This window comes from Parambassis ranga, chromosome 5 (genome assembly GCF_900634625.1).
Source record: "Parambassis ranga chromosome 5, fParRan2.1, whole genome shotgun sequence".
In the NCBI taxonomy this organism is placed as follows: Eukaryota; Metazoa; Chordata; class Actinopteri; family Ambassidae; genus Parambassis; species Parambassis ranga.
Window position 1 is genome coordinate 13140626 of NC_041026.1, and position 13410 is coordinate 13154035.

Here is a 13410-nt window from a genome sequence, read left to right on the forward strand (position 1 = left end):
TATCCCATCCCTAACTTTTAACCTCCATTACTTACATCCAAATGCACTCCTTTGCTCAGAAATTCACACACACACGCACGCACACACACACACACACACAGTGGCTTTCTAAGCCACAATTACCATAGAAGGATTCCTCCATAGGTTAATATACTCCGTTAAGCTCAGCAAGCTTTAAGTAAGCACTTTGAAATTAGTGTTGGAGTCAGTCGCACACATCTGCACCACACAAAAGGCTTCACTTTGAGTTCCTCAGCACTGAATAAGTCTGGCTGCATGTGCTCTGTGATACTGAGCTCCTTAATAGGAGTCAATGAACTCTGCCCAGAGCCCTGTCAAAGAGCTGCATTTCAGACGGTTTGCCTGAATAATGATCATCATGGCTGTCAGCCACCAACAACGCAGATAACTACAGAGGGGAGACGACTGATTTGATTTCAGTGAAATGAATGCTATTACTATCACCCCACAATTCTTACTATACCCGTACATATTTAATGATTTACTTTTATTTTATTAGTCAGTGATAATCACATTTGTAAGATAATACTTTTTGATATAACTAGTCAAGTTCAGTAGCACGTAATTGGTGGATTTACTTGTTGACCAATTACACCTGCGACCAGAAGTTTGGTAAGTGAGGTGGGTCAGGCAATTAGTAAGGATTGTACTAGGAATACTGCTGAAATAGCCTGGGGGGATTAGTGCTCGGGGTCTCCAGGAGGAACTGGAGGAAGTGCTGGAGACAGAGAGGCCTGGGCTTTGCATCTGTGCAAAGTTTTAGTTACCCTAAGTAGAACAGCAAGCTCCAGAAAGGCTTTCAACAACAAAGGCAGGTATACCTCAGTCTTAAGGACACCCTAGATCTGTGACATGTGACATCTTGTGAAGTCTGGCTATTTCCCAGGTATATGTCAATGCAGTTATCCACAACAAACTCCAAATGTATACGGTGTTAGCTTGCTGGGTCCTGAAACTCTGTGGTCTGGGTCAAGTGATAATCTGCTATTACTGAGGTGGATTCTAGGAGATTTTTCAGTAGCTTGTAACTAAAGATGAGACTTGGGTCCACAACACCCAGTCAGAGACCAAATAGCAAGTTATAAATGACAAAATCTGCATTAGTGATAGAGCAGCAAAGCTTTTCTATTCAGGAAATAATGTATGGAGCAAGATCATAAAAGTCTGTGACATTCATATTAACATAATTTAAGATACAGAATTTGGTCTTCTTACTCGTGAATGTTGGTATAGTATTGTTGAACCTGGTCAGAAAAGTATTTGTCCTGGGAACAGGTGGAGAGTTCTGAATCATGGGCCCTCTGTAGAACAGAGGAATGGACAGACTGAGGAATGAAATGTCTCCCAGGGGAACCTGTGCCTGGGTTGGGCTCCTCCTTCAGAGCAGAGTGCAACTCAGTTTCGAAAAGCCATTTTAAAGCTGAGGCCTTAAAAATAGGCTTGGGGTGGAAAGGGTTAATGCTCCAACCACGCAGGAAGCTGGCAAGATGGTGTCAGGAGTCGACCAAAGAACAACACCCAGTGAGCCTGATGAGAATTTAATCTCTTGTCTGGATATATGCTAGGTTCTTATGGTCAGTCCACACCACAAATAGCTGTTCAGCCTCCTCCAGCCAGTGTCTCCTGTAATGCCAGCTTCACTGTAAGGAGTTCCCTGTTGCCAACATCATAGTTGCGCTCTGCAGGAGAGAGGCACTGGGAGAAGAAGGGGAAAGGGGCTTCACCTTAATACCTGTTTGGCAGACCAGCTCAGAATCCAGGAAGTTCTGCTCAGCCTCGAAGTCGATGAGTGCAAGCAGGGGAAGTGGTTTTTTGAGCTGTAAAGTTTTCACCCACCAGACCCCCTACTCCTACTAGCGGGCAGCATAGATTGGGCAAACATGACAGGTTTAAATTAGGTGACCAGGTTTCCCGCAATACAGACACTTACCCACCAGTAGGCAGCGTTGAAGTTCCTCCGGAGTATAGCGGGCACAACCGAGCTGCACAGGTTCATCAGTAGGTGAAGCCAGGGACTGAGCAGAAATGGCAGGTGGAGCCCCCGTTCCAGATTTACTAGGTGGAGGTGGGTGGTAAGGCTAGGGTGAGGCCTGGAGGGTCGACGAGCATCTATAGGGATGTTTAGAGAGACAAGGTCATTGAATGAAGCTTGTGCATTCTTGAGTGCTTCGTTCAAACCATAGATTAAACTAGCTTGCAGCACCGCCTCGCTCCAACCAGCTTTTGCCGCCGCATTGCGAATTCAATTGAGTAGTCAGCAGCTGACTGAGTTCGACTGAGTACGAAAGTTAAGGAGTCTCTTGGAGGCATTGGCAGAAGTGCTGGGGAGATAAAAAACCAGACAGACCTTATTTGGGAGTTGATATCAAGAGTACCTGTGAGCTCCAGACTCCCCCAGGAAGGCTTCCACCCAGGTGAGCGTCCAACGATGCAGGAGATCTTGCTGAGGTCTGAACTGAAGGTAGCCAGCTGTATGTCAAAGAACATTGGAGGAGGAACCCCTTGCTTTTCTTGGGTGGTCTCTGTGGAAATGTATTGTGGTTGGAACTCTCATGTGGCCATTATAGGAACTGGAGTTTTTGCCACTTCTGTGCTGGCTTTCTTTCTCAGGGGTTGCTGGATGCTTTGTGATTATTTTTATTTCTCGACTGTAAATTGACACCTCTGCTGCCTCTTGCATGAGACCTTGTACATAAATATAATTTCCTGGCACTGTTTTTGATGGTGGTTCTCTTTTAATTAAGTGCTCTTGGTTAGAAGAGTGGAAAAAAAGGACCACACTTGACCAGCGTGAACATGAGAGTGTTGTGTCTAAACATCAGACTCTCTGTCTGCCTTTTAATTACTCTGTTGACAAGCTTGCTGGGTGGCTGGAGGCAGCAAAATGGTTCATAAAACACTTGAAACAATTACAGACAGATTAAAACACTTTACATAGACACAGTAAAGAAGGCCTTTCTGAATATAAATCTTACAACAGTGTTGTGCTTTCTGTACAACAGTCCTCACCCATAGATGGATATTCTTTAACCCCCTCCCCTCTGTAGCAGTCCTCACCTTGCCCTCTCTTTTTAACTGCCTGTGGGTATCTTTAGAGGCTAGTCAGCAGAAATACTGACTCCACCTTAACTTCATTATTTCCAATTAGGTGTCTTGTCCTTCAGTAGAGTTTAGAGTGGCGCAGAGGTGTGGGACCCTGCAGCTGAGAGCTCAGAATTAACAGTAAAAATCATTTAACTCCTTCAAAGAGCAGCTAAATGAAAAGACTTCTTGCCCAGTTCAGACCAACCCTTTGGAACAGACAATGAAAACATGTCATGGGAACGAAGGCTGTAGGAACCTACACTTCTCTGGGATATAAACATATGTAAGTAGGGGGGAAGCAGAATACACACTTATAAATTATTAGGTGCTGATGCAAGAAAACAAGGAAGTCCAGCCAATATGAGCAGAGTAAAAGAAAATGAGTCAGCAATCCAGATGTCGAGATATTTATACTGATTAACAAATTGTATTTGAGAGATTTGTGGCAGATTTTAAAGCTTTGTTTAAGCATTTGAAAATAACATGAATTCGATTTTATCTGAATTTAAGATAAGTTTTAAGTCAAAGAGGTTGTTTTAAACAGTGTTGAGGGCTGACTGACTGACAGCATTAGATGGTGTGGAAGCAGTATTATAGATTACTGTATCATCTGCATAGATGTAAAAATGTGCTTTGGGAGTATTTTGGTTAATATTATTGATATAGAGGATGAATAGCAGTGGTTCTAGGACTGACCTCTGAGGTACACCTTTGCTGACAGTAAGAGTTTTGGATGTGAGACCTTCAGCCTGAACACACTGAGTCCTGTCTGAGAGATATTTATTGAACTATATCACAGCTGGATTTGACAGTGATGAGTCTATGCTCCAGTATCCAATGTATCTACAGTGTCAAGTGCTTTTGAGAGATCTATGAAAAGAACCGCACTTTATTGCGCATGCTGTGCAATAAAGTAATTGTCTGAATTTTAACCAATGTGTAAGTGACTTTATCCGGCTTTTGCCTAAGCCAGGTTGTGTTCATGTAACAGTTTGGATAACTCTGGGGTAAACCAAACATTGTTCCGTCTCTTTATTGTGAATTTTCTAAATGGGGCATACTTATCTACAATGTCACTAAAACCATGATAAAAGAACTTCCATGCACACAATCAATGACTACAATAGCCCCCTATTTGATATAGATTTAGTAAATCACACTGGGCTTTAAACTCATCAAACACTGGTTGCAGCCAATTCTAGTTAAAATCGCCAATAGTTATAATTTCATTGTATTTCAGCTCTGAAAGGAGCTGAAGGTAAAGCAGCATGATCATCTAAAAATGCAACTAAATTAATATTTATAATAATTTAATGTGTTTTTTTTCTGTTTTTTTCTATTTACTGTATGAGACACTTGTATGAGTCTTTATTGAAAGACAATTGGTGAAACCGTCCACAGCTTTTTGGGGCTTTGTACCGTCACCCTGAGGCAATCCTGAAACAGGTCTATTTTATTTCACAGCATAGATGAGATTTCCCATATGTCTTCATTTTGTGTTCAATCCCACAGAAACCCAGCAGAATTGAATGAGAGCAGAGCTGATGGATTGCACCCTCCGTCATGCATGACTTAGTGTCTTGTGACCTCCCCCTGCTATAGCGCAGAAGACGGAACAGCGGCAGGATTTACACAGGTCGACACAAAAAAAGGTAAATGAGAAGTGTTTCTGTTGAGTTCACTGCTTTTATTCTATTTTATTTTTGAGTTGGGGCTTTTATATATTTACTGGAAACACACTGTGCTTCACCTGTGTCATTTTGAAATAATCACATACTTGAATGACCCTAGTTTTTAATTTATTTTGGCCATTTATAAAAGATATGATAACATAATGGGGACCCTGATGTAGATGATGATATATTCTGTTATGTTAGAATATGAAAAAAATTAATGTGCATTTATTAAATTTATTGCCAATAGGTGATTGACAGCTCTTCATCACCAGGAAAATATAACATAAGATAAGCATTTCTTCAAGCGTATTTTTTCAACCACAACTCTACGTGTTCATGAGAGTGGGGACTTATGGTAGCAGAACATGGCAACAACATGACATAAAACATTTAATGTTATGAATTTGTGTGTTTTATGATGATTTTTACCTAACTCTTTGCCCTGTTTTTACCTCTAACTCTTAACCATAGAATTAACCATAACCATAGGGTTAAGGGTTAGGGTAAAAGTTAAGGATGAGTAAAGGAGCAGAGTCGTGGTTCAGAGTGGCCCCTATCCGCCTGACTAAGACCATTGAGCCCCTAACCCTAAAATTAACACTAACCCTAACCCAGGGTCGGCAACTCGGCTATTTTGGGGCATAGAGACTCTACTGAGGCACTGACAGAGAGGTCTTGGTGTGCTGAATAAGAGGAAGTTTGAAGCAGCACTGTGCTCCCTTCCTAGGTCCTAATCCTTAACCCCAGCCTCTAATGCCTAACCTTAACTGGTAGTTTTTTGTGCCATATCAAACTGCATTTAAAAACCAAACTTAACTGTGGGTGAAAGCAAAACACCTCATGGTGTCAGGGGTATTTATACCTCAGACTCCGCTGTATTCCATGTACCCCACCATCCACAACCCACATCCCAACTTGGACTTTTGTGGCTTTATAGGTACAAGGATCCGATAATACTTGCAATAGTCACACATAATCACAACTACCATGTTTGACCTGGCCACCAAAGCAGCTAGAAAGATAATGCTAAAAGCTAGAAACATAAATGTAAAGCCTTAACTTACTTGGTTGCTAATGTTATCAGTAAGTGATAAATGAGTGGATATGACAGCTTGTAAACTTGCCATATAATAACATAATCCATAATTCAAAGCTATGCCCCATGATTTAACCAATAAGGTAGAAAACAAATGTGATTAAACAATGATTGCTTCCTGTTAGCCCTGCAGAGCAGAGGTTGTGCTTTGGCATTATGTCATGTTGTTGACAACAAGCTTAACAATTTACCATTTAACAGTGTTCACAGTAAGAGAGCAAGCATAGAGACACATAGAAGTGACAGGATGCTGTGATTAACGTAACGAACCCTCCCTCTTATAGAATAGTATTTTTATTCTTATGTGTACAACCTCTAAAAATCATTTGTTTATAAAGCTAAGAAAAGGGTCAAAAACATCCAGTCTCGACTGAAATAGCTTCTTTTTTTTAGTGCATCGTTCTGGATTTAGTATGTTGATGTATGTCAGTTCTGTCAGCATTTGGCACAGGGCTATTGTTGCAGGAGAAATCATTTAAGCATGTTAAAAGCCTCCAGGAGACTTTACCACAGCCATCAGCGGGTGCAATACTGATGCAGAATAAATGGATAAAGGTAGCCACAGTGGAATCAGATTCTTTGAATCAGTGTAAATGCAGCACACGGAGCTGTATGGGATCTGCTGCAGACACTAAATAACCTTGTTACAAGTTCTCTGGGAAAGAAAAAAAAATTAATAACCCTGTTAGGGTGGAAAAAAAAATATTACTGTGCCACGGTGAACCCCCTCCCTTTTTTCCCCCCAGATAATGACATTTCAGTGAGAGCAAATGAAATGGGCCAATTTTCAAACTCATTACGAAGTCAGTTCTGAAAAGGGATGAAAAAGAGAGGAATCGGAAAGAGAGGGAGAGTAAAGAATACGAGACAAATGAGAGATATTGACACTGGCTTGTAACTGTGTTTGTGTGTTTGGGTGTGTGTAGATGCATGCGTCTGCCTGTGTGTGTTTTATTCTTTGTCTGTGCTCCTTCTTGTCTACCTGGGTGGTGTGTGTGTAGATGCTTTTTGCAGACTTCTGTGTGATGTGCGCTTTATGTATGCTTTGAGCGTACCTTTTTTTTGATGTGTGTGTGTGCGTGCATCAACTCAGCCCAAAGCCAAGCTGACAGACAGCTTCCCTCTGAGGAGCCCCTTAGTGTTTCTGATTGATCGTCATAATGCCAAGGTACAGGCCCTGTCCTTGGTGCCTATGCTAATCGCTAGGCTCATGCATATTTATGAGCTCCTTGGGAATCCAACCAGCTAAATAAAGGATGAAGCCGTTGGCTTGGAGCTGCGTTCATCACTGACTCTGATTGATTAGAAGCAGGAAAGAAATTAGGGTATGAAGACCTGTGGTTGTATTTTTTTCCCCCTTGTTAAGCTCAGGGATCATTGGAGTCTGTGACATGCAAGAGGGCAAACAAAAGGTGGAAGTCTTCAGATTATGGTTGGGTGACTTTTAAACATCCACTGATGTATAGTTGTGTTTTTCTTCCTGGATGTTATCGTTTCAGATTCATACATTCTAAATTGTCGTTGTTTTGTTTGTTACTACTCCATCTATAAATTTGAGTGACAAGGCAGCAAGGGCGGACACAATAAGTTGATTATTTACATGTCAACTTATCCTCTTTTCCCATAGGGCTGCAGTAATTATTCTGGTCCATAATGGGATTCATGTTCAAAACCCATACAGGCAAACAACAAGGTCAGTGATGATAAAGTGAAGAGTATGTATGTTATATTTTTAACCCTTTCTTGAACCACATTGATGTTTTTGTCAATATTAGTGCACATCGGATGGTTTTAACCTGGATTCTTATAAGTCTTAGGTCGTTAAAATAATCCTTTTTATTGTGTTTAGTGCAATTTAATTACCATTTTAGCTTTTTGGTTGCACATTGCGGTCCTAAATGTGTCATTTTGTAATTTGATTATAGCTTGAGGCTAATAAGGCTGCAGACAGAGTCTAGAGAGTACAGTCTGTGCAGTGTAAGTGTGAAAAGATGAGAGATGAGATCACATTCGACATTTTGGTCCCTTTATTTCATGTTAACCACATTTCAAACAACTAAACAACCAATGGTAATGGCATCACCAGAGCTAAACAGCACTTTGCTAGACAAATAATCAATCAGAATAATAATTATACAAAAGAAAATGTACAAATTCAGGACAAAAAGAACAGAAAAACAAAATATAATACAGATGAAGCCAATAAAATAAAGCCTTAGTAAAAATTTTAAAAAACAAACAAAAAAAGGTTTCTGGCATTCACATTGTCTTCAGTACAGCACTGTCTCTGTCTTTGTCTTCATAGGTCCATCAACGAGCCGGACTGGACTCCAAAAAAATAAAAAAGTCAGCACAGACTCAACAGTTTGCCACAACAATTTTAGCACAAATATATGTCGGTTCTTCCCATGACACGCGCGAGAAAACATCGCTAAACTAAAACATGTAGACTACAAAGTGACAATTACCTCTGTCAAATCAATACAACCTGTGTGATGAGAAGGTGATGTTAATCAGATTGCAATTATAATTTTGTTTTTTTAGTGCACAGGCTTTAAAATTGTACTAGTTCTCCTAGAACAGATGTGTGGGATTTGATAATTGAGCCCTTAATCTGGTCCTTTTATCAGTCTGACTCTGTTTTTTTAAGCCTCCGAGGTACCCAAACATCAGAGTTTAGTTTTTTGGTTACATCGTTTTAACGAAATAGTATAGAGAAGGCTGAGCCTCAGATCAGATGAGTGGGAGACAATGGGGACCTGAGGTCAGAGAGTGTAACAGTGTTCAGATGCTTAGATGTCAGCCAGGTTGACTGCGGACAAACACTGACTGATATCATTTCATGTTAGGTTATACAGTTTTGAAATGTGGAGAGCTAACCTGTTGTCATTGTAATGGTGGACATCCAGGATGTATCATGTGAGGTATATATTATAAATCTGATTGAAATCAAGGGCACTTTACCAAGTCTTTATTGATTTATTAAATAATAATGTGATCTCATTTCATTTTAAAGACTAACTCTTGATTATCCTGTAAATACACCTTTCCTCCATGCTAGTAAAACTTACTTGTGCATCTAACTTGTTTTTTATTGTATTGACTATATGCTTTGAGATGCTGGGTGATCATTCTTTCTTCAACTCTATGTGGGGGACAACATGTAAATGTGCAAAAAAAAAAAGTAAAATAAAAGGTCTTGTAGACGTTTTTAAATGGACATTTTGTATAAAGTATAATCACTTAAACTGACATGGACAGCCTTTTAGAGCCATAGTGTTGTGAAGTAACATTTACTGTGTAATGTGTCTGCTGCATGATGTTTGTCTGTTTGTTTGTTTGACTGTGGTTGTCTTATCTTATTTACAATAAGGGTGGATGCACACTATAAGATTTTAACCATCCTAAAACATTTAGGAGTCTTCATTTTTTTTCCTTCACAGTCCCTAAAAAAATGTTATTGTTAAAGTGTCATGTCATTGTTGCCATGTGAAGAAAAAGAAACCATGCTGAGACATCTTTAGCCTGTTACTACATTACAGCTACCAATAAAACATCGACCGGAACGAGAGGCACTACCAGCGAGGAAGTCATTTCATAGGGGGGAAAAAAAAATGGCAGAAAGTGTTTTAAGCTTTGATCCAGTAAATATCTTTGCTCTTCCAGTGTGCATCCAGCCTTCAGAGGGAGACGACATTCAAGGCATAGAATATATCTAAAAAGGAAATACTGTACAATAGTCACATCACAGCCCAGCAGAGAGGACAGAGAGATAGAGAAGGAAAGAGTGGCGCTTCTTTTAAACATCTGATTTACCTTTTTTCTCTTTTTTTTTTAAACATATCAGTTTTTTCTTTTTTCTTTATACAAGCATGTAAAGTTCCCAGTCCCACACACACACACGAAAATCTCCAGTGTGTATGATTGTGTCACTTTCTTTTTTTGTTTTTTTTCTCTCTCTTCTGTACAGGTCGTGTGTGTGTGTGTAGTCGCAGGCACACATATAGATACGCACGCACCCCGATATGCAGGCATGCCCTCTTTTGTTCGCACGCGCTCACGTGCACGCGCTCTCAATCACACGCACACACATACTCACAGGCACACATGCTCACAGGTAGGATTCGGGTCAACATGATGCAGTTCTGCACTGTTGTGTGTGTCCCAGTGTTGCGTTGAAAATGCAATGACGTCAATAGCAAACGGGAAGGAGGTGATCAGCTGATCAGAAGGAGCTGAGCGCCTCCAGGGCCACTTCGTAGCAGAACTTGTACTGTTCCTGTGAGAGGAGAGAAAGAAAGTCAGAGTCAGAGCAATTCAGTGGTGTAATCCATCTAAAACAACTTGTGTGTGTGAGTGAGTGCGTCGGTATGTGTGTGTCTCTATCCCTGTCTCTGCATGTATTTGTGTCAGCAGGTGTGCAATATAGACCAAAGTAACACACTGAGAATTTCTTTACAAAGGAGATGGGAAAAATGTGGAGACACCTGCTACCTGAGTCTGTGTGCGAATACATATGTGTAGTAGTGGCCCCAGTGTGTGTGTGTGTGTTTTGGCTGCAGCATAATGTCAGTAAGTGTTGTGTGTTCTCATTATTTTAATTTTCTGGGGATGCTAAATGATGTTTGAATGGTTTTATTACATGTCCTGCTTCATGTCTTGCGTCCTCCTTCCAGTAGTTATAAACACCTGCTAACTGTTGCATCATCCTCATTTCCTATCATTTGTGTGTGTGTGTGTGTGTGTGCTAAAATCCTCACCATAGTTTCCACCATATTTGTTTTGTTGTTCCTCAGAGTTTTGACAGTGTGGAAAACATCCACAATGTTCTGCTGCTGGATCATCTCATTGATACTGCAAATGGCACAGAACGTTCCAGAACGGCCTCCACCGGTACTGCAGTGGAGGAAGAGGAGGAGGGGGGAGAAGAGAAGGGAGGAAAAGGAGGAAGAGCAGGATGGAGGAGGGAGAGGAGGACCAGGAGGAAGAGGAGGAGCGAGCAGAGAAGGGAGGAAGAGGACATTGTCAAAAAACATTTTCATGAGAGAAACCTGTTGTCAAAACCAACCACAATAACAAGTAGAAGTTATGAGTGACTTATTATCTACTAGTGGACAGTAACATCAGTGCAAGCACAAATGGAAAATAATACACAAATCTGAACCATTGACAGTAAAAACTATGGACAGAGCTTTCGTGACGTCACCCCCCCCCCTTCTTTTTTTTTTTTTTGCTGAGTCGTTTTGAGGCTCCGGGACGCTCTGAGCAGCATCACAAACTCCTAATACAGAGAAAAAGGGGGCGCACGAGCAGAGTTGACGAAGTCAGGCGAGGAAACTCTTGCTGCGTCTGTCGCTCAAAGCGGAATTCATAATTATGCGTAATTTCAAGTCCATATATAATTAAAACAGTTAGTTATAAAAAACTGAGACTAGAAGAGAACTTATCATTTGAGACCAGAATGGTTTTTTGTACCAGGCTGTAAACATGTTTATTTCTGCTGTGAAGGTGGCCATTTTAACATGGGAGTCTATGGGAAAGGACTCGGTTCTGAAGCCAGCCCCCCAGTGGCTGCGGCGTGAACTACAGGTTTTGACACTTCCGAATGGGCTTCAAGTCTGAGCCCGGAAGGTTGCTGCTTGGCCTGAACCGCTTCGGTTTTCAAAGAGTCTTCTTAATGCAAATCAATGCACAAAGTACACACCAGTTGTATCCTTACCAAAAGTGAGACGAGTGTAATGACAACAGCTGAGAAACAGCTGAATAAGACAAAGAATGACAGAAAGTGACACAAAGAAACCTGTCACTGCACGGAGGAACAGGGATAATACTAATGGATTTAAGACATTTGTTCAACTAAAACTGATGAAAAAAAAACAACCTAATACAGTGGAAATGTTTTGCTAAAGCTGCAGCAGTATGAATATATTTGTATGTATCTTTTTTGTGTGTGTTTACTGGCTATGTGCCCCAATCAGCAGTCAGTGCTCTGCCAGTCAGCAGTCAGACCACCCACCATGAAAACAGCTTCACACTTTCCCATCTCACCTGGTTCCAGCTGAATTCCTGCAGCATTCAGACTGAATAAAACATTCAGGTGCTGAGAGGTGGAGTGGCAGGCGTCACCCAAATCATCCACTGTCTACCTACTCTGCATAGCAATGCAGAGTAGGCTTTCATATGCAATGCAATGCTGTCAAATGAATTAGATGAAGCTAAATAATAGATTTAAATGTCATGTACTAGTTATTTCCCACCTTTTCCACATGTAAACCTGTTTTTAAAGGCACCACACTGGGTTTAGATCTCAGTATTGAGGCTAAAATTCAAAATGCAGAAATATTCTTTTTGTACTTCTTCCCTGACTTTTTTCAGATGCTTGCTTCAGTGTCAGCAACTAATTTCTAGGTAAGGGAGAAAAGAAATGCATTTTACATCAGAGCTGTCAAACACATCTTAGAGGCAAAAATAGGCAAAAAGAGTTTGTTTAAAAATGTGAATTCAAATTATAGCTTTTTATTGCTATTGTGCACATAGACTGTGAGCTAAACCTTCTCTAAATTCTACAGAAATTCACATGGTTCGTCCTTTGCCTCAGTGTGCAACACAAGCTAGCTTAATCGCTAATGCAGACTACTTGTTAGATAGGTAGATATACTTTATTGATCCTGCAGGGGGAAGTTGTTAAAGGTAGGTTGAGATTTTGAAAACTCAGTGAGAGTCAGCCAGATTTCGAAAGTAAACACACGCCCCTTTCTCTCTGAGCTCACCCCGAGACCACGCCTCCCAGTAACATGGACGCACATTACCTGAAGACCAGCTACGATCTGTGACTTTGACCATCATGCACGTACCTCTCTGGTGCGCAAGAGAGTGACAACCATCCAATACTCCGCGCAGGGGCGCCTCGGAGGATTGGCTGATGTTTTTAGCGTTTTATAGCTTCCACAGATGATTCATATTCTTCGTTTTAATGCCAAACTCCCAAACTAATTGGTTGCTGTCGGATTGTAAAGAGAAGTTACACTAATTTAACAAAAAGTGCGTCAGAATGAAATCTCCTACCCTACCTTTAACTCATGCGGCTTTAGCATGTACAGTAAAAGAAGATGGAGTAATACACCTCACAAAGTGAAGAAAGTAGATGCTAATGGAAAAGTATCTGTTGTGAAATTTCTAGTTGAACACATATCTTTAAGCCTTTATCATGAAATTCAAGAGGAAGAGTTACTGAGTGACTGAATTACGGGGCACGGAGTGTATGCTGAGCACTTGATAGTACAGGTTATCATCACTTCACAAACTAATGTACTACACATATGTAAACATCTAAGTGTGGATTTTAGCCATCAGTAGGCTAAGTGAGATTAAATATTAAATATTGTATTCATTTGATAATTAAATATAGTGTATAATCATTGCTTTTAAGTAGCATAAAGTGATGCATCGGTAAGTGCAATAGGCCAGCTAGCTGTAAATCAGCTACACTAAGTTGTAAATTAAAGTTACATACATTAAGTGCTTTTTATTTCA

At 40.6% G+C, this 13410-nt stretch overlaps 1 protein-coding gene across 1 annotated transcript in view; it reads right to left on the minus strand.

Moving 5' to 3' along the window:
- Positions 1–9507: 9507 nt before the first annotated feature.
- The window catches only part of LOC114435463 (receptor-type tyrosine-protein phosphatase T-like), a 96658-nt gene continuing 92755 nt past the window's right edge, over positions 9508–13410 (minus strand). Inside the window, exons 23-24 of the mRNA XM_028405139.1 lie at positions 10638–10773; positions 9508–10156 (exon numbers count right to left, since the gene is read on the minus strand). Of these exons, the coding sequence (XP_028260940.1) occupies positions 10103–10156; positions 10638–10773 (190 nt within the window). The 3' untranslated portion in view covers positions 9508–10102. The remainder of the gene's footprint in view (positions 10157–10637; positions 10774–13410) is intronic.